The sequence below is a fragment of the Pinus tabuliformis genome, chromosome 7 (assembly GCF_031772625.1).
Source record: "Pinus tabuliformis cultivar Carrire ecotype Pingquan chromosome 7, CPIR1, whole genome shotgun sequence".
NCBI lineage: Eukaryota > Viridiplantae > Streptophyta > Pinopsida > Pinales > Pinaceae > Pinus > Pinus tabuliformis.
This window is the reverse complement of record NC_142293.1, coordinates 84,071,633-84,089,136: the sequence shown is the minus strand read 5'-3', so window position 1 is coordinate 84,089,136 and position 17,504 is coordinate 84,071,633. Positions and strand designations below refer to the sequence as shown.

Here is a 17,504-nt window from a genome sequence, read left to right as displayed (position 1 = left end):
AACTATAAGTCAAATTTGAATTGCTTCCAATAATCGTACTTTTGAATAAGAAGTGCAGTAGCAACAGAAGACGTGGTTCTATTACAAGGGATAAAATTTGAAGTAATGGAAGCAAGAATGATAAAATTTGAAGTAATTATAAATATATATTACAGCTTTATTTTGCAGTTTTCATTTTCAGATGGCAATAACTTGGCTCCTAGATAGTATGCATAATGCTATTTGACAAGTGTACTAAGCTAGTTCATCAAACAAGAAGACGGAACACGAATATGGAGTTCTTAGTCATGTAACCCAATTGATGACAGTCTAGACCTCAATAGTTTGTATAACTAGGTCATTTCTACTACAGAATCCTCCAGTAGGTACTTATCATTGCATCTTAAGACATTGTCCAGTTTTAAAATTTAAAATATTAGCCCCGTATTCATCATTAATAAATATCCAATGAAATCTTGGACGTTAGAACAATAAGAAATATTTCTCTGGTTAGCTTAATTACTGTGATTTGGAGTACAACCATTTTATGTAAAAGACATCAATAACAATGTTGGTTTTCCCAAGATAATTACGTACCAATGTTCAAGTCAATCAGTGGCACCAAGCTATAAATAAATATTAAACTGAGAGAAGCAAGGATACATTAAACCAAGATCATGAAATTAGGAGTAAATGAACCTATATACTTTGCCAAATGGGTATCTCCATGCAAAGCATAATTTTCAATATGGCTACCAAAAAGAGACAAGAAATGAGATTCTCAGTTCAAGTGGAGGTTGAAACCCCTCTCGAGTTTAAGATTAGTAAACCAAAATATCTGAGTCTTAAGTTGTAAGAAAGGAAAACTTGCAGCTTTATACAAAAATTGGATGGCCATGGGTTGCCAAAAATATGCCACCTCGTGTTTAATTATGAATAGAAAGAGCTTTGCACCGGAATATAAATGATTTCAGCTCATGCTCTTGATTTGCTCATGTTGAGATCTTCTTACAATATCTATATCTTGACCTTAAGAGCTCCAACAGGCTCCAAAAACATTTTGCTTCCTTTAGCAAAAGAAAGATATATATCTAGTAGTTGCCCCTTGCAATTATGAGTCAGGCAAAGCATGTAAAGGGTGACCTTTCTCATTTCTATCAATGATTCGAAGGGCTAGTGAAACCTGTTTACCTACAACAAAGATAAAAGCCTTTCCTCTACCACCTGCTCCACGAGCTGTCCTTCCAACTCGACGCACATATTCGCTTGGATCACGAGGAAAATCAAAAAGCACGACATGGTCCACATTAATTATGTCAAGGCCCCGAGAAGCTCTACAGAAAGAGAACATGCGTAGTTTAGATATAAGGTTCTGCAGCAATAGGAACAACCAAGTACAGAAAATACTAAACATTTTGATATGAACTGGAACTGCATTGATCATCAGATCAAAAAGGAGAAGACACTCATACCTGTCAGTGCAAATGAGAAATAAAGCCTTTTCAGATTGGGAATCAAGGAAATGCTCTAAACTTGAAATGCGACATTCTTGTGATACAGCTGCATGGAATGGAAGGACAAAGATATTCGTGCCCTTTCGATCAAACCGCTTTAGGATGTTCTCTACCTTCCTGCATGTTTCAATCTGCGACCAGAGCACACATAAACATTATGTCTAGAAAAGCTTTCCAAACTTATTGCAGAGAAAACCTTCAGATATCTAGCAGAAATTGAGACCTTGTTACAGAAGATAAGGGTTTTCTGAACAGGATTCTGCTCCACAAGTTGTAGCAGGGCTGTCTTTTTGTTTGAGAATGCTGTCTCTGGATTCTTTTCTTCTCCCTCCCCACTACAATCTATAAGGATCTGAAAAAATGAGAAAACAAACAGGTTATGCAATGCTGTGGCAAATTAGTAACTTTAAGTTGAACCTCTCAGCCAACCCCAAAGATACCACCACACAAAAAGCAAGATCTGGCTCTAAGTTGCTTCAGCCAGCAGGCTCTGTAGAATGCTGGCTGGCTTCTGAAAGGTAGCACAATGTTCTATAATAGGAAAAATATCAGAACAAAAGCCCGGAGAATTAAAATTGTCTAGCGGCTAAATAATAGTTCTTAGAATCTTGAAATATGGATCAGAGAAAAAAATTCAGAACATCAACTTTTATCATGAAATCATTTTGACTTGTAATTGTAGTGATTCACAGATATGATCAACTGAAAATGGATTTGCAGCTATAAACTCTGAATTGACTAAAGAGAGAATAGTCTATTCAAAACAAAAATATCTGAATTGCATGGAAGAAATAAACTAGGATGAACAAATTTACATAGACAATGCTGGAAAATGAATAACCAGCATAGATCCATTATAACTCCAGATGTACCAAGCGCCAATCAAATCTCTCAAGATGCAAACTTCTTTGTGAGTGCAAAACCTGAGGAAATGTTTGCATCTCAAGAGACTTGCTTCCTCTCAACACTTGGTAGATCCACAGTTAAGATGAATCTATACTGATTTTTAATAATATTATTTATATTTAATATAATTTTCACATCTCTATATATAGAAATGTTCTTATTTCTAATTATATGCTTTTATTAAATTTGTTATTTTTTTATGTTTATTAATTATATGTTTTGTATTCCTCAGTTCAAATTGTTTGTTGATGCTTTGCATAAACATATGTTTTTAATTTTAACTGAGCCTACATCAAATATATCCTATTTGTACTTTTAATTTTAATTGAGCAGACATTAATTTTTCTTTTTCTTTTTAATTTTAAATTTAACTATCTAACATGAACATCTCCCCAATCCTGGGCTGTAGAGCACATCTCTATGCAAAAAAATTTAATGTAAATCTATGTTGCTGACATCGGTATCAAAATAAAATTGGCAAGGGTCCGGAAAAGCAAAAAATGGTAAAAATTAGGAAAATATCGATAAAAATTGGTAAACATTGGCAAAATTAAAAAATTACAAAAGCTACTTTTTTTCTCAATTTTTTAAGATCTAAAGCAACAACAACATCAAATAAATGCGTCCCAAGTGTTGGAAAATATGATAGCCATGGTCGGTATTTTCATCTTGAAAAATAAATGGAAATTAAATTTTTTATTTAGCTCCAAAATTTACTAAGTCGGTTGGGCCCCTAAGAGGCACCCATTCAATCCCCACTTGAAGGCTATATAAAAGAGATCATTTCTCCTCATTTGGACACATCAAACTTGGTCTCATACATCCTTGATCCAGCTAAATTATAGGAGGGCCAAAATTTCAGGGGGCCGAAATTCTAGGGAGGGCTGAAATTTCAGGGACTTGAATTTTGACATGGCACTTCATCATGATTTTGATTACTGGTTTGGTTATTATTTTTCTATTGTTATTTATGATATATAGATGAATCTGGAAACTCTCTCTCTCTCTCATAAGGAAGAACTTTTCTAGGTTTTCCCCTTGTGGGTTTTGCCCTAGCTGTGTGACTAAATTTATGTGTCTCGTCTTATTGTCTCCAGGTCTCTTGATGTTTTCCTACTGCTCTTTCATGCTTATGAATAAATTCTTTATATTGTTTTTAATGATGTAAAATTCTAATGCTAATAATTGTTATCTGTGTGAGAAAATTGTTCTAAGCATTGCCCTAGTCAAAATTCAACATGGTATCAGAGTTGGGGGATCACTTAAGAGCAAGGTTGAAGACCAAAAGGCAATTTCTGGAAGGATAGTGAAGGCCTGGGAAGTATTGTCTTTGAGGGCTGAAGGCATTCTAGCTTCTTGTGGCATTTAAAACCAACAGTGGACTCGCAGAGACCTGCAATGTAGCAATGAAACATGAATCTCTGATCATTCACGATTAATCGTGAGTCAAACTCTACTCTTCCCTCAAACGATTTGATTCAACCCTGGGCGAGTCAAACTCGCGTTGACTAAGTTTGACTTGTGGTCAACGCAAGTTTGACTCACGACTCACCAATTAATTGTGATTTAGGCAACTGAGGCGATTTTCAACCCTCGACACGTTGAGCACGAGTTTTAACTTTTAGGGTTGCCACATTGTTCGCTGCGTGGTTTAGTTGGGTTAAAAATTAAACGTTGGTTCGTAACTCACTTCTCACTACTTAGGCCCGGCAACTCATACGCCGAGAAGGTAATAGAGGCATGGTTTCGGTTTCAGTTTACTGCACGTAATAGTGGTGTAGTGTAATAGAGACGTAGTGTGCGGTGTGCTTTGTCAAAGATTTCAGTAGAAAACCATTATCGTATCATTTCAGCAGCAATCAAGAGATTTCAGTTACTGCTTTTTTACTGATTAGTATGCAGTGTTTTATAAACTTTTAGAAGCAAGATTCTTCTGGTGCTATGTAGTCACTAGTTAGGAGTCAATGCTCAGTACTTTGGATCATGTTTGAACTCGTAACATATACGAGATACTTATTCATTCATGATATTTTGGACATCTATTGCTATTATGCATTTGTTTGGGCATGGCTTTAATATCAATGAAATTTAATTTTTTTAATTCAATATATGTGCATATCTTTATTTATTGAATTTACCGATTTTTTCCTGACTTTTTCACGATTTTTCCCAATCCGATTAAAACTCTTCGTTGTTTTACATTGCCAATTTGTTTCCAATTCCGAGTCTGGTAACATTGCAATATAGGTCGAATCACTATGGCATTGAATCTCTGTTTATGACAAAAATTACAACCTAAAATACAAGCTACCTCTGTGGGATTTTATTATCTCTAAAGAAATATGTGAAGTTTTGGGTTTATCTAAGTCTCTCGATCAAAAGAAACTTGTGCAGACATATGAATCTCAGGTTTAAGTGTCAAGGGGATCTCTTTGTGAAACCCAGTCTGTTTTCATGTGAATTTCGGATCATACTCTGTTGGAATTTCTAATTCTAACCTGTTAGAAATTCTTCCTGCACTATCTGGTTTATTTCACCTACTTGTTTAATTACTTAACAAGTTATTTAACCATATAAATACTGAAAATAAACACAAGTACAGTCTCAACACCTACAGATCAACAACTGAAAGAAAACAAGCACACAAGTGACACCATTATTTTGGTCCAATGTCCCCGGAAAACCCAATGCGGGAAAACCAATGCAGCTATTTTGAGGGTTATATTATTATGCAGTCTATCTGAGTACAACTGGGTGCCTAACAGGCTCACCCGACAGAGAAAACTACACGGCAGCAATACCTCTATATCCGGAAACAGGTATTCAGAAAACTTGTCCCACAAAACCCTCTCCGCCACAACTGAAGCTCAGCGCTAGCCCTTCTGGCCTCTACATCAACCCTAGGACCCTCTGTGTCAACCCCAAGACCCTCTGCATCAGCCTCTGGGAGCCTCTATGTCACTCCTTCTGCCCTCTGCGTGGATGACGCAATCTCTCTAGGCTCTGCGCTACCTCTGTTGGGTTATGCGTAGCCTGGACTCACTGTTACTCTCGCTCTCTCTGCTTCTATGCTGGTCTCCCAATATTGTCCTTGCCTCTCTACCTCGTACTCACTGCCCCTCACTGCTAATCACTGATTCAACTTTGCTTAGCAACCCCGCTCTAGCAAAATGAATAACTGATCACTCTGGCGTGTTCTCCAACTGACCCTCAAGCATCTTCTTATACTTTTATCGTTGGTCCTTCAACAGCCAAGATTAAATCTCTAATCAACAGCTAAGATTAGATTTGGCTTGATCCATGACTTTTGGAACCTTCTAACCCAGTTTTATATTAATAGCCATTAATATTTTATTTTTCCGATGTTTAGACTTAGGAACTCCATTAAAAATATCAATTATTTTAATATCTCCCAAACTGGTGAGAATCTGCCCAAACCACTTCTGGGTCTTGGAGATCTCATGTGCTTTAACTAACCTCTCCACCAATTTTCATGGCTAGAGCACATCCGATGCTACCCCAAATCAGCACTCTCCTTTCTGTGGATAAACAAATCTATGGTATATGCGAAGGTCTGACATTCTCTCTAGTGACATGCGAAGGTTGTCACTCAAAGCAATATATGGAATTATGAATTGTTTCCATGTGCATGGCAAGGCTCTCTTTTTACAAACTTTGTGACTGTCATTAATTGAAAGACGAACATTCCTTCTATATGTCACGCATGATCCTATGGCATAAACTCTTCATGAAATTCACAGAACTGTGAGGTTGCTTGAGCCTAATCAAAGTTCTATATATATGTGAAGACCTAAAAAAAAATACATATGTGAAATCTGAGCTTACTATGTCAACGAGCTGCTGTTCCAAAGCGTATCCACATCCTCTAGCAAGATAAAGAATCGACCAGATCCTATCTCTGTGGTCATCCAAGCATCTCTGTGGCATATTCATGTTTAAGAATAGAACAAGAATTTGCGTTGATCGTGTGGACCTAGTGTTACTATATTCTTTATGGCTTGTCATTTAAGTGTTGGTTGCAATCTCAGTAGCATCCTTTTATGTTAGATCCGAGTGGCTTTGTGTGAGCTCTATGACACTATATTTTGTATGTTATCCATCGTTGTAATAATATGCAAGCCTCTATGGTGTTATGCTATTTTTGGGGGATGGTGTCGGAACTTATCTAAGGCTATAAGCTTCCCTCTTGTCCTCCTTCGATGATCTCATTAACATCTGGTCTGCTCATCTATACATAGGCATCTAAGAAGAAGGCATCAAAAAGGAAATTTAAGTAAATAACATTTATCTCATCTGGTTCATGTTTAAATTGTGATAAGAAAATCTGAGTCTCTGGACTCTTATTAAAGATCATAAAATTCAAAATTGAAGCACTATTCCTTGACAAAATTTTGGCTGTAAAGGATCAGATTTATGCTACTTTTATTATGTGGAGGCCTTTTCACAAGAGATTGAATCTATGTGGAGAACCATTCAAATCTACTATTGTGATCAGAGCCTAGAGGTGGAGATTCAGTTAATTCCTGTGGGAATTGTCTACAGTATAAGGAGGATCCAAGATAACCGATCGGTATTAGGCCGAGCCCTAGTGATTCTGTTTTTGAGAACGATCTCGTGCCTGAGGTCAAATATGTCACTATTAAAGACCCTGCGTCTTCTAATGGGGTTCTATCTGAAGTCCTGAAGACATGAAGCTACAATGTGTTATGAAGAGAACCGAAGTTGTTACATAAGAAGAATCTAAAACTCCTGCTGCTAAGTTCTGAACTTCTATTGAGGTTTGCTGTTGACATGAATCGAAACTATTTCATATATATGTGTGTAAGTTCAACTGATGCAACTGACCTGACTGTCTTGAAAGCTGACCTCTCTGCTACTGAATGTTTTGCTTAATATGATCAAATTTATACAGAACCAGAACGCTAGAATGATGGGAGTCTTAGATCTCTTCCTTGAAATGTTGAGGCCCAAATGTGTTTATATATATATCAAAGACCTTGATGATATTACATGGGGAAATCTGTTGTGTCGTGATAAAAGAAGTTTTCGTGAAGATATTCTACAAAGCTTGTATACATTGCTGACAGGTTGCAAGTATTCATACATTGATTTGTACCTTGAGCTCTCTGTTCTAGCAAAGGAGAAAGAAATTAAGAGGACAAAGTCTAATCAGATTATTGTTGAGAATCTGATATTTTGGGGTAGCAAAACCCTGATAAAGGGTTGAAGAAATAAGCCCTAGAGTTTGTGAAACACCAGGATTGTTGATATTGAAAATTATGAAGTTTAAAAGAATTTAGGGTTTGAAGCTAAAACCCTCGCCAATCAATTGGTAACCCCATCTAGGGTTGGTCTTGTAAATTAATTTGCTTCCGCTTAAGAATATCTGATATCTTGATGATTAAGTCAATTTGCAGGTTTGATTCAAGAATGCTAAAAGTGAGAAAAATGTGTAACTAGTTTCGGTCTTCATAAGTATGAAATGTATTTTTTGTAAATTATAAAATGAAAAGAAATTATTATTATTATTGGAGCATGGGTTTCGTGCACAAGTTATTTTATTTTATAGATCAAGCACCCATTGAGTGTTTCTAGGGTTTGTCCTAGATCTAGAAGGCAAAAGAGTCATTGTCATATATTGAAGACCCTAATGGGCACATTGTAACTTGTAAAGAAAATTTATTTTTGTCTTTAAAGTGTCGGAATACCCTCCAAGATCAAGTCGGCCTAGAAGCTGTCAATTCGGCCTAATTGGAGAGCCATGTCTACCCCTTGAAGAAGCACTCACTCATCTCTCATTCTATGCGAAGAAGAGAATGGAGAAGAGGTCGAAGAAGAAGGACGAAGAAGAGGTCGAAGAAGGACGAAGTGTTTTGGGCTAGTTCTCTCTCTCTCACGTGCTAGAGGAAGTTAGGGTTTCTGCGCAAGGGTCTCATCTAGTTCGATCTTGGGACGAAGGAAAGGAAGAAGGCAAGCGAAGGTTACTAAGGGTATCTCTCTAACCCTAAGTCACAAGGAAAGGAAAGCGAAGGGTAGAAGAAGGCTCTAGGAAGAGGATTGAAGTTCCCACTTGTGGCAGCAGTAGTTGTTGTGGAGTCGAAATTTCGGATCTGCAATAGGAGATTGAAGTTCTTGCAGTAGGAGGCCGAGTTGGTCCAATTGGAAGAGATTTACTTGGGATTGAAAAGTACAGAGTTTGCACACTATCTCAAGAAGTTGATCTTGATCTTGGAGGGTATTGGTATGAGTCATTAGGTCATGGTATTCTTCAATTGAAATATCTATAAGAAGAGAAGAGATTTAAGGGTTTTCCTCTCAAGAGGAGGCGTTTTGGCCCTGGCTTGCAGCCTATAGATTGTGTAACTATTCTTATTGTTTTGGTAGTTGTTTGATGTTTATCACATTGTAATAATCAGGATCAAAGCTAATAAGTAAAAAGATAACACAAACAGTGATCAAGTTGAAGAGAATTAACATATTCATTGCCCTATTGAATTCTCAACATGGTATTAGAGCTAAAGTTAGCAAAGGGCATCATGAAGATCTCCTCTACAGTGAGGAAGTTCATCAAGAAGTGTTCCAAGATTGCAAGCCATCTCAAGGAAGGTATCTAGAAAGCGTGGAGTCTCTTATTTTCTTCAAAGAAGGTATCAATCAAGGACAAGGATGAAAGTCTCTTCTCGGCTCTCTCTGGCACATTCCAAGATGAAAGTATTTGGGTAATTGATAGAGGTGCATCAAGGCACATGACTGGCCATCCCAAACAATTGAAGACCTTATCAAAAGGTAAATTTACTTATTCAGTGGAAATTGGAGATAACAAGAGCTATCTCGTAAGGGGTATTGGATCGACCTCTATAAAGTTGGAGAATGGAAGCAACATCAACCTCAACAACATTCTATTTGTTCTAGGTTTGCATAAGAACCTACTTTCCATTTCAAGCTTAGAAGATAAGGGTGATAGAGTAGCTTTCATTGATGGAAAGGTTGTTGTATGGAGTAAAGACTCAAGTATAAAACAAACTAGAGTCATTCGCATTCGAGAAGGAAGACTTTACAAACTGATACCTCCTTTAGCCCAAGCCCTAGTTGACATTGAAATTAGTCCATGTAAACTCTGACATGGAAAATTTGGTCATCTACATTTCAAAATCCTTCCAACTCTAAGCCCCATAGCAGATGGAATACCTGAACTAAACGAAGATCATGAAGGAGTATGTAAGGGATGTGCATTGGGCAAGAATACCAAGAGACCATTTGGAAGTAGTGCTTCACGATCAAAAGAAATCTTGGAGCACAGTCACTCCGATGTATGTGGCCCTATGACTCCTAAATCACTTGGAGGTCATCTATATTATGTCACATTTATAGATAATCATTGAAGAAAGACCTAGGTTTAATTACTAAAAACCAAGGATGAAGTATTTACAAAATTTCAAGAATTCAAAGCTGAAGTGGAGAACCTTATAGAAAGAAGAATCAAGATACTAAGATTTGATAATGGAGGAGAATATACATCCAAGGAGATTATAGCATTTTGTAAGGAGTCTGGGATTAAGAGGGAGCTAATAGTCCCATATAATCCAGAGAAAAATGGAGTTGCAAAACGGAAGAATAGATCCATTGAAGAAAGTGTAAAAGCAATGTTACACGATCAGGATCTACCTAAGTTTTTGTGGGGAGAAGCCATGAAGACCACTATCTACATTCAGAATCGAAGTCCCCACAGGTCTCTAGACAACAAAACTCTAAAGGAAGTGTTCACTGGAAAGAAGCCATCTGTAGATCATCTCCGAATCTTTGGGTGTCTTGTATATATTCATATACCAAAGGAAAAAAGAAAGAAGTTGGATCCATCAGGCATAAAGGGAACATTTTTTGGGTATAGTAACTCATCTAAGGCCTATAGGATCTACATAAAAGAAGGACATCACATAGAAGTAAGTTGAGATGTCATATTTGACGAAAGTTTAACATTCAAAAAATCAAAGGAACTTCCCGTAGACTCTGATGATGAAGAGCTTCTGGTATTTGAGGAAGAAGTTGACAGGGAAGAAAAAGAATCTCACCATGAAGAAGAAGGTCCTAGTGAACCTATTCAACCCGTCATCATCCTAGAAACAAGGAAAAGACCTAGCTGGTTGAAATATACACTACTTGATGCAGAAGGTCATGGGGTAGCAAAAGGTTCTTTTAGAGAAAGCAAGAAACCCAAGAGATATTCTGGTTAGGCTGCATACATGACAAAACTAATAGAAGTAGAACCATCCACTTTTGAAGAGGCTATCAATCATCAGGAATGGAAAGATGCCATCAATGAAGAGTACCAATCCACAATGAAGAATGGAGTGTGGGATGTCGTACCTAGGCTTGAAGACAAATTTGTGGTAACTTCCAAGTGGATCTATAAGATCAAACATGCAGCAGATGGTAGTATAGATAAGTGTAAGGCAAGATGTGTGGCTAGGGGTTTCTCTCAACAAGAAGGCATCGACTACGAAGAAACATTTGCTCCAACAGCTACGACAATGTGTTCATTAGTCTCTCTGACAGAATCGAAGGGATGGAACATGCATCAAATGGATGTCAAGACTGCATTTTTGAATGGCACAACAGATGAAGAAGTCGATATAGAACAACCCTTGGGATTTGAAGTTAAAGATAGGAAGGCATATGTTTGCAAACTGAAGAAACCATTATATGGCCTCAAGCAAGCACCAAGGGCATGGTATGCTAGAATGGATGCATACCTACAAAGAATAGGCTTCACAAAAAGTTTTGTTGATCCGAACCGTTATATCAAGGTTGTAGATCGAGAACTTGTAATCATTCTTCTATATGTAGATGATCTTCTCTTGACAAGTGTAGAAGGTCAAATTGAAGAATGTAAGAAGCAACTAGTAACTAGAAACAAATTTGACATGAAGGATTTAGGGTTGATGCATTACTATTTGGGACGGGAAATCTAGCAAGGACCTGATGAACTTTATTTAGGTCAAGGAAAGTACGTGATCAAGATGTTGAAGAGGTTTAACATGATGGACTGCAATCCTATGACCACTTCAATGATCACAAACTTGAAGAGACTAAGGAGTTTTGAATCAAGCCCTATGGATCCTTCCAACTATAGACAACTAATTGGCTCACTGATGTACTTGGTGAATACTCGACCAGACATATGTTTTGCAGTAAATATTCTCAGTCAATTCCAGATGGAGCCAAGGCATGACCATTGGATAGTAGCAAAGCATATTATGAGATATCTACAAGGAACTATTCATTACTTCCTGAAGTATGACAAAAATAAATAATGTTCGCTTGATGGGATAAACAGATTCTGACTGGGGAGGCAGTGAACAAGATGGAAGCAATGCTATTGGAGGATGTTTCAGTTTGGGATCTTCCATGATCTCATGGATGAGCAGGAAACAAGACACAGTTGCGTTGAGTAATGTTGAGGTTGAATATGTTGGAGCCTATGAAGTAAGAAGAGAACCAGTCTGGTTGAGGAAGTTGCTATCTGACCTGTTTGAAGGACCAATGAACCCTACAGCGATACTTTGTGATAACACCAGTTGTATACGTTTGTTTGAAGATCCAATATTTCATGGAAAGACAGAGCATATAAACAACAAGTATCACTATATTCGAGAGCTAGTACAAAATGGTGTGTTGCAGCTATAGTATATCTCCACTAATGAGCAGGTAGCTAACATATTGACAAAATCTCTTCCAAACAAAAAGCTTGTGTACTTGAGAGACAAGCTTAGTTTGGTTGATGTATCCTCCCTAATTGAGATGGAGAGATAAACACTACATTCTTGTCTTCACTTGGGAAGAAAGAATGGAGGATTGGGTAACCATCTAGCATTCGATACTCTTTCAGAATGTGGTAGGGCTTTCAAGACAAGAGTAGCCGTAGACCGATATTCTTTAAGGATTGGCTATCCAAGATGAGAATAGTCCAAAGAAGGTGATACTTGGTGAACACCCGAGTGGAGTATGTACCTTGAGAGACAATGATGATGGCGTCTATAAATCATTGGTCTCGCAAGCATTGTGCTCTGATCTTGTGGAGAGATAGAATTGTTAGTCAAGGCCTTGCTATGTGACAATGCTGGTTAACATGATGCTAGATAGATGGGTTACCAATCCGACTCTTTTTATGAGATCTCTTCAGATTGAGAATGACCATGTACCTCTTATGAATACCTCCCTAGTTAAGAGAGAGTGTTGAAAAATGTGTAACTAAGTTCGGTTGTCATAAGTATCAAATGTATCTTTTGTAAATTATAAAATGAAAAGTAATTATTATTATTATTGGAGCATGGGTTTCATGCTCAAGTTCTTTTATTTTATAGGTCAAGCACCCATTGAGTGCTTCTAGGGTTTTCCCTAGGTCTAGAAGGCAAAAGAGTCATTGTCATATATTGAAGACCCCAATGGGCACATTGTAACTTGTAAAGAAAAAATATTTTTGTCTTTAAGGTGTCAAAATACCATCCAAGATCAAGTCGGCCTAGAAGCTATCAAGTCGACCTAATTGGAGAGCCATGTCTACCCCTTGAAGAAGCTTATATAAGGAGAGGAACTCGTCCTCCAAAGAGGCACTCACTCATCTCTCATTCTATGCGAAGAAGAGGACGAAGAAGAACGACAAAGAAGAGGTTGAAGAAGGACGAAGTGTTTTGGGCTAGTTCTCTCTCTCTCACATGCTAGAGGAAGCTAGCATTTCTGCGCAAGGGTCTCATCTAGTTCGATCTTGGGACGAAGGAAGGGAAGAAGGCAAGCGAAGGTTACTAAGGGTATCTCTCTAGCCCTAAGTCACAAGAAAAGGAAAGCAAAGGGCATAAGAAGGCTCTAGGAAGAGGATCGAAGTTCCCACATGTGGCAGCAACAGTTGCTTGGGAGTCGAAATTTTGGATCTGCAGTAGGAGGTCGAAGTTCTTGCAGCAAGAGGTCGAGTTGGTGCAATTGGAAGAGATTTACTTGGGTTTGGCAAGTACAAAGTTTGCACACTATCTCAAGAAGTTGATCTTGATCTTGGATGGTATTGGTCTAAGTCATTAGGTCATGGTATTCGTCAATTGAAAGATCTATAAGAAGAGAAGAGATTTGAGGGTTTTCCCCTCAAGATGAGGGGTTTTGGCCCTGGCTTGCAGCCTATACACTGTGTCATTGTTCTTATTGTTTTGGTCACTGTTTGATGTTTCTCACATTGTAATAATCAGGGTCAAACCTAATAACTAAAAAGATAACACAAATAGTTATCAAGTTGAAGAGAATTCAAATATTCATTGCCCTATTGAATTTCAACAAGATTAAGAGGGAGTTGTCATGATCTCAAAAAGATAAGTATATTGTATTTCTTTCTTTTAATCATTACTGACATAGGATTGTTTATGGTTGTGAACTCTAGGTAGGGCTTGAAGAAGAAAATATAAGGCTTATGGACCAAATCCTAGAACTGATTATGTTCAAAAGAAACCCTATCTCCTAAATGATGTGGATCTCTTAACGCTGATATGGATTTCTTGACGATGTGGTTCTCTTGATGTTGATATGGACTTCCTAAATGATGTGGATCTCTTGATGCTGATATGGACTTCTAGATGATGTGGACCTCTTGATGTTGATATGGACTCCCTGATGTTCTTGATGATGTGGATTTGTTCAAAATGTTGATGATGATGCTGTGGACTCATTGATGTTGTTGATGATGATGATGTAGACTCATCGACAATGTGAAAGGTTGATAAACCCAAGAGGACTAAGATTAAGAGGGAGCTGAAAAGGCTTATTGATAATGTGAACTCATGATGTGGACTCATTGATGAGAATGTTGATGATGTGGACTCATGATGATGATGTGAACTCCATGATGATGATATGGACTCCCTGATAATATAGATAATATATACTACTTATCAGGACTCTTTGATGATATGGACAAGGTCAACTTCTTGATGATGACAAGAACTCCGTGATGATATGATGATAATGATTCCTTAACAATGTGGACTACTTGATGGTGATGAATATTTGGACCCTATAAAGTTGTAGATTCCTTGATGATGATATGAACTCGTTGATAATGTAGACTCCTTGATGATGATGATAATGATGATGATGTAGACTCCTTGATGATGATGATGATGATATAGATCCCTTGATGATTTAGACTCCACAAACTCTTAGTTGATGATGAGAACTCCTTAATAGTGTGAACTCTTCGATGATGGTATGGACTCCTTGATGATGTGATGAGATTGACTTAATCTGAGAAGGCTAAGATCAAGAGGGAGCTAACACACTCTCAAAAGATAAGTATTATCTTGATTGTTTCGTTATGAACCTCTTGGCTTGCTTGGTTGTTCTTGTTCTTCCATAGCCTTGTGAGGATTGTAGGTACATAATGAAGATTGCCAAGGTGTGTCAAATCGTTGGAAATGATGGAAGAACAATGTAACAAAAAGACTCGTGATAGGCTTTGTACTCAAAGGAAGCAGACAAGATCAGCCTAATTGATGCACAAGAAGGACTTCTATGCAAGGGGGACTTGCTTTTGTAAAGGCATAAGCCTGGTGATATCTTTGGCACAATGGACTGCAAGGCCATCGATATCTCCTTGATGAATGATTTGAATAAGTTGCAAGACCCTGATATTGACTTGGTTGATTCTTTGATTGGCTCGTTGATCTATCTAATGATGTTTGTTTCCACTAAAGTCTATTGTTATCTGCTAAAATCAATTATTCTTTGTTGGATTCTACTATGGTTGATGCCTGCATTTGTGAGAAGCCACTTATTATTTGTTGGTCAATTATGATCTGTCGATGCTTGCTTCTAAGAGAAGCCATTTATTATTCATTGGAATCGACTATGGATACTGATATTCACTTCAGTGGTTGCCAATGATTGCTTCTGTGAGAAGCCACTGCTAAAGTCTATTATTGTCTGCCAATACCTAAATATGTTTGCTTCCGAGAACAACTCTGATTGAAGCTAAATGAACAATTGAATGGCGTTGTTACTGAAATGTTTGTTAAAGTATTGAGATTCACCATGGCTACATTTCTGATGTTGAACAAGTTGTTGATGTGAAGAAACTAGAATGACTGAGAATCCCCTTGAAGAAGGAGCATTCATTACATAGCATCATATTATGGACCATCTCTTGTAGGTTGTGTCGTCAAACCTTGTTGTCCGAGAGATGTATTTATGATTCCTCCTGTAGGCTATGTGTCGTGAGACCTTGTGGTCCAGGAGATGAATTGTTGATTCCTCCCATAAGTTGTGTTGTGAGACCTTGTGGTCCAGGAGATGTATTATTGATTCTTTCTGTAGGTTGTTTGTTGTGAGACCTTGTGGTCTACGAGATGTATTGTTGATTCCTCCTGTAGGTTGTGTGCCCTCAAACCTTGTGGTCTGTGAGATGTATTGCTAATTCCTCCGTAGGTTGTATTCCATGAGACCTTATGGTGAACTATTGTTGGTTCCTCCCTTAGGCTTTGTGTTGTGAGACCTCGTGGTCGGGGAGATGATTTGAGATGGATGTTATGTATCTTTCCTTATGATGAGACTAATGATTTCTCCCTTAGGCTATGGGTTGTGAGACCTATAATTGGTCGGGGAGATTGAGCCTGATAAGAGAGAGAGATTTGTATTTGTGATCTCTTCCTTAGGTTGTGGGTTGTGAGACCTATGATTGGTCGAGAAGATTGATTTTGAGAGAAAGAATGAAAAGTACCTCCCTAGCTAAGAGGGAGTGTTGAAAAATATGGTACCCATGGTTGGTATTTTTATCTTGAAAAATAAATGGAAATTTAACTTTTTATTTGCCTCCAAAATTTATTAGGTCGGCTAGGCCCCTGAGAGGCACCCATTCGACCCCCACTTGAAGGCTATATAAAAGAGATCATTTCTCTTCATTGGACACATCAAACTTGGTCTCGCACATCTTTCTGTTAGTTTTGTAGCATTGGACAGGTGTTCTAGTCTAGACTTTGGTTAGAGAGGCTTAGAAACAGAAGACCTCCAAAACCTAGAAAAGTTTCAGGAGAAAACACCTAGAGATGGCTCAATTAAGTCAATTAGTCAGTAATTAAACTTTTCCTAAGTCTAACTTAGGAAAAACGATCAATTAACAACAATTAATTGAGAAAGGTGATGTTTCTCTAGAAACTCACATGGATCAACCTAGAGATGTTCTTTGTTGTTGATGAGGACTTAATCATGGCCATTAGTGAGCCAACAAGATATTATAAGAGGAGGTTGACAAGGTTGGAGCAATATACATGAGAGAAGCCAGTAGTGCGAGTTCCTTGGCAGATCAAGCTCTCCAACTTCAAAGATCAAGCAGAGGAAAAGAGTTCGGGCCAGAAGGTATGCAGAGGGGCAGAGATCGTGATTTCAAAGGATAATTCCAGTTCCAAAGAGTTAGGAGAGGAGGCCAACTTCTTTCCACAGGAGGCTGCACAGGGATTGTACAGTAGACTCAAGGAGGCAATTCGATTTGGCTGAGCAGGAGGTGGATTCAGTTGTCGAAAGATGGGATAATTTTCCAGAACACGGGAGGATCATTTCCAAAGCAGCAGGAATTAGTCAAAGGAAGAATCAAGGCAGATCTGGGTAGTGCACGTGAGAGACTTTGCAAGGCTTGCGCAAAAGTTGCATAGAGAGACTTGAGTTATCCAGTTCGAGTGGCTAGACTGAACCCGGATTACCTGTGGAGGAGGGTAAAATTCTCTTAGTTATTTTGCCAGTATTTCTCTCAGTTTGGATTGCTAGATTTTTGCATCAAGATTGTACTCAGAATGTCACTGTTGCCTAATAATAAAACCCTCATCTATTGCATCATTTTTCTCACATTGGTTTCTTTCGAGAACAATTGTCCAAAAATCACTGTGTCAAATTTTGTTGTGTGTGTGCTAACATTTTCTCAATTTCCACTTTGTTTGCGCAATCTTTTTATTTGTGAAGAATTGCAGTGTGATTAATTCGTTATTTTGTTGTAACAAAATAAATTGCATAATTTATCAGTTAGAAGAATTAATTCTAGTTGCTGAAATTTAAGGGAAATTT

The 17,504-nt window shown here is 37.8% G+C and overlaps 1 protein-coding gene across 1 annotated transcript in view; it reads right to left on the bottom strand.

The window, feature by feature from the left end:
* Nucleotides 1-595: 595 nt before the first annotated feature.
* LOC149245365 (DEA(D/H)-box RNA helicase family protein) overlaps nucleotides 596-17,504 on the bottom strand; it is a 311,539-nt gene continuing 294,630 nt past the window's right edge. The window contains exons 6-8 of the mRNA XM_089457754.1: nucleotides 1,717-1,845; nucleotides 1,452-1,624; nucleotides 596-1,313 (exon numbers count right to left, since the gene is read on the bottom strand). Coding sequence (XP_089313880.1) covers nucleotides 1,091-1,313; nucleotides 1,452-1,624; nucleotides 1,717-1,845 — 525 coding nt within the window. The 3' untranslated portion in view covers nucleotides 596-1,090. The remainder of the gene's footprint in view (nucleotides 1,314-1,451; nucleotides 1,625-1,716; nucleotides 1,846-17,504) is intronic.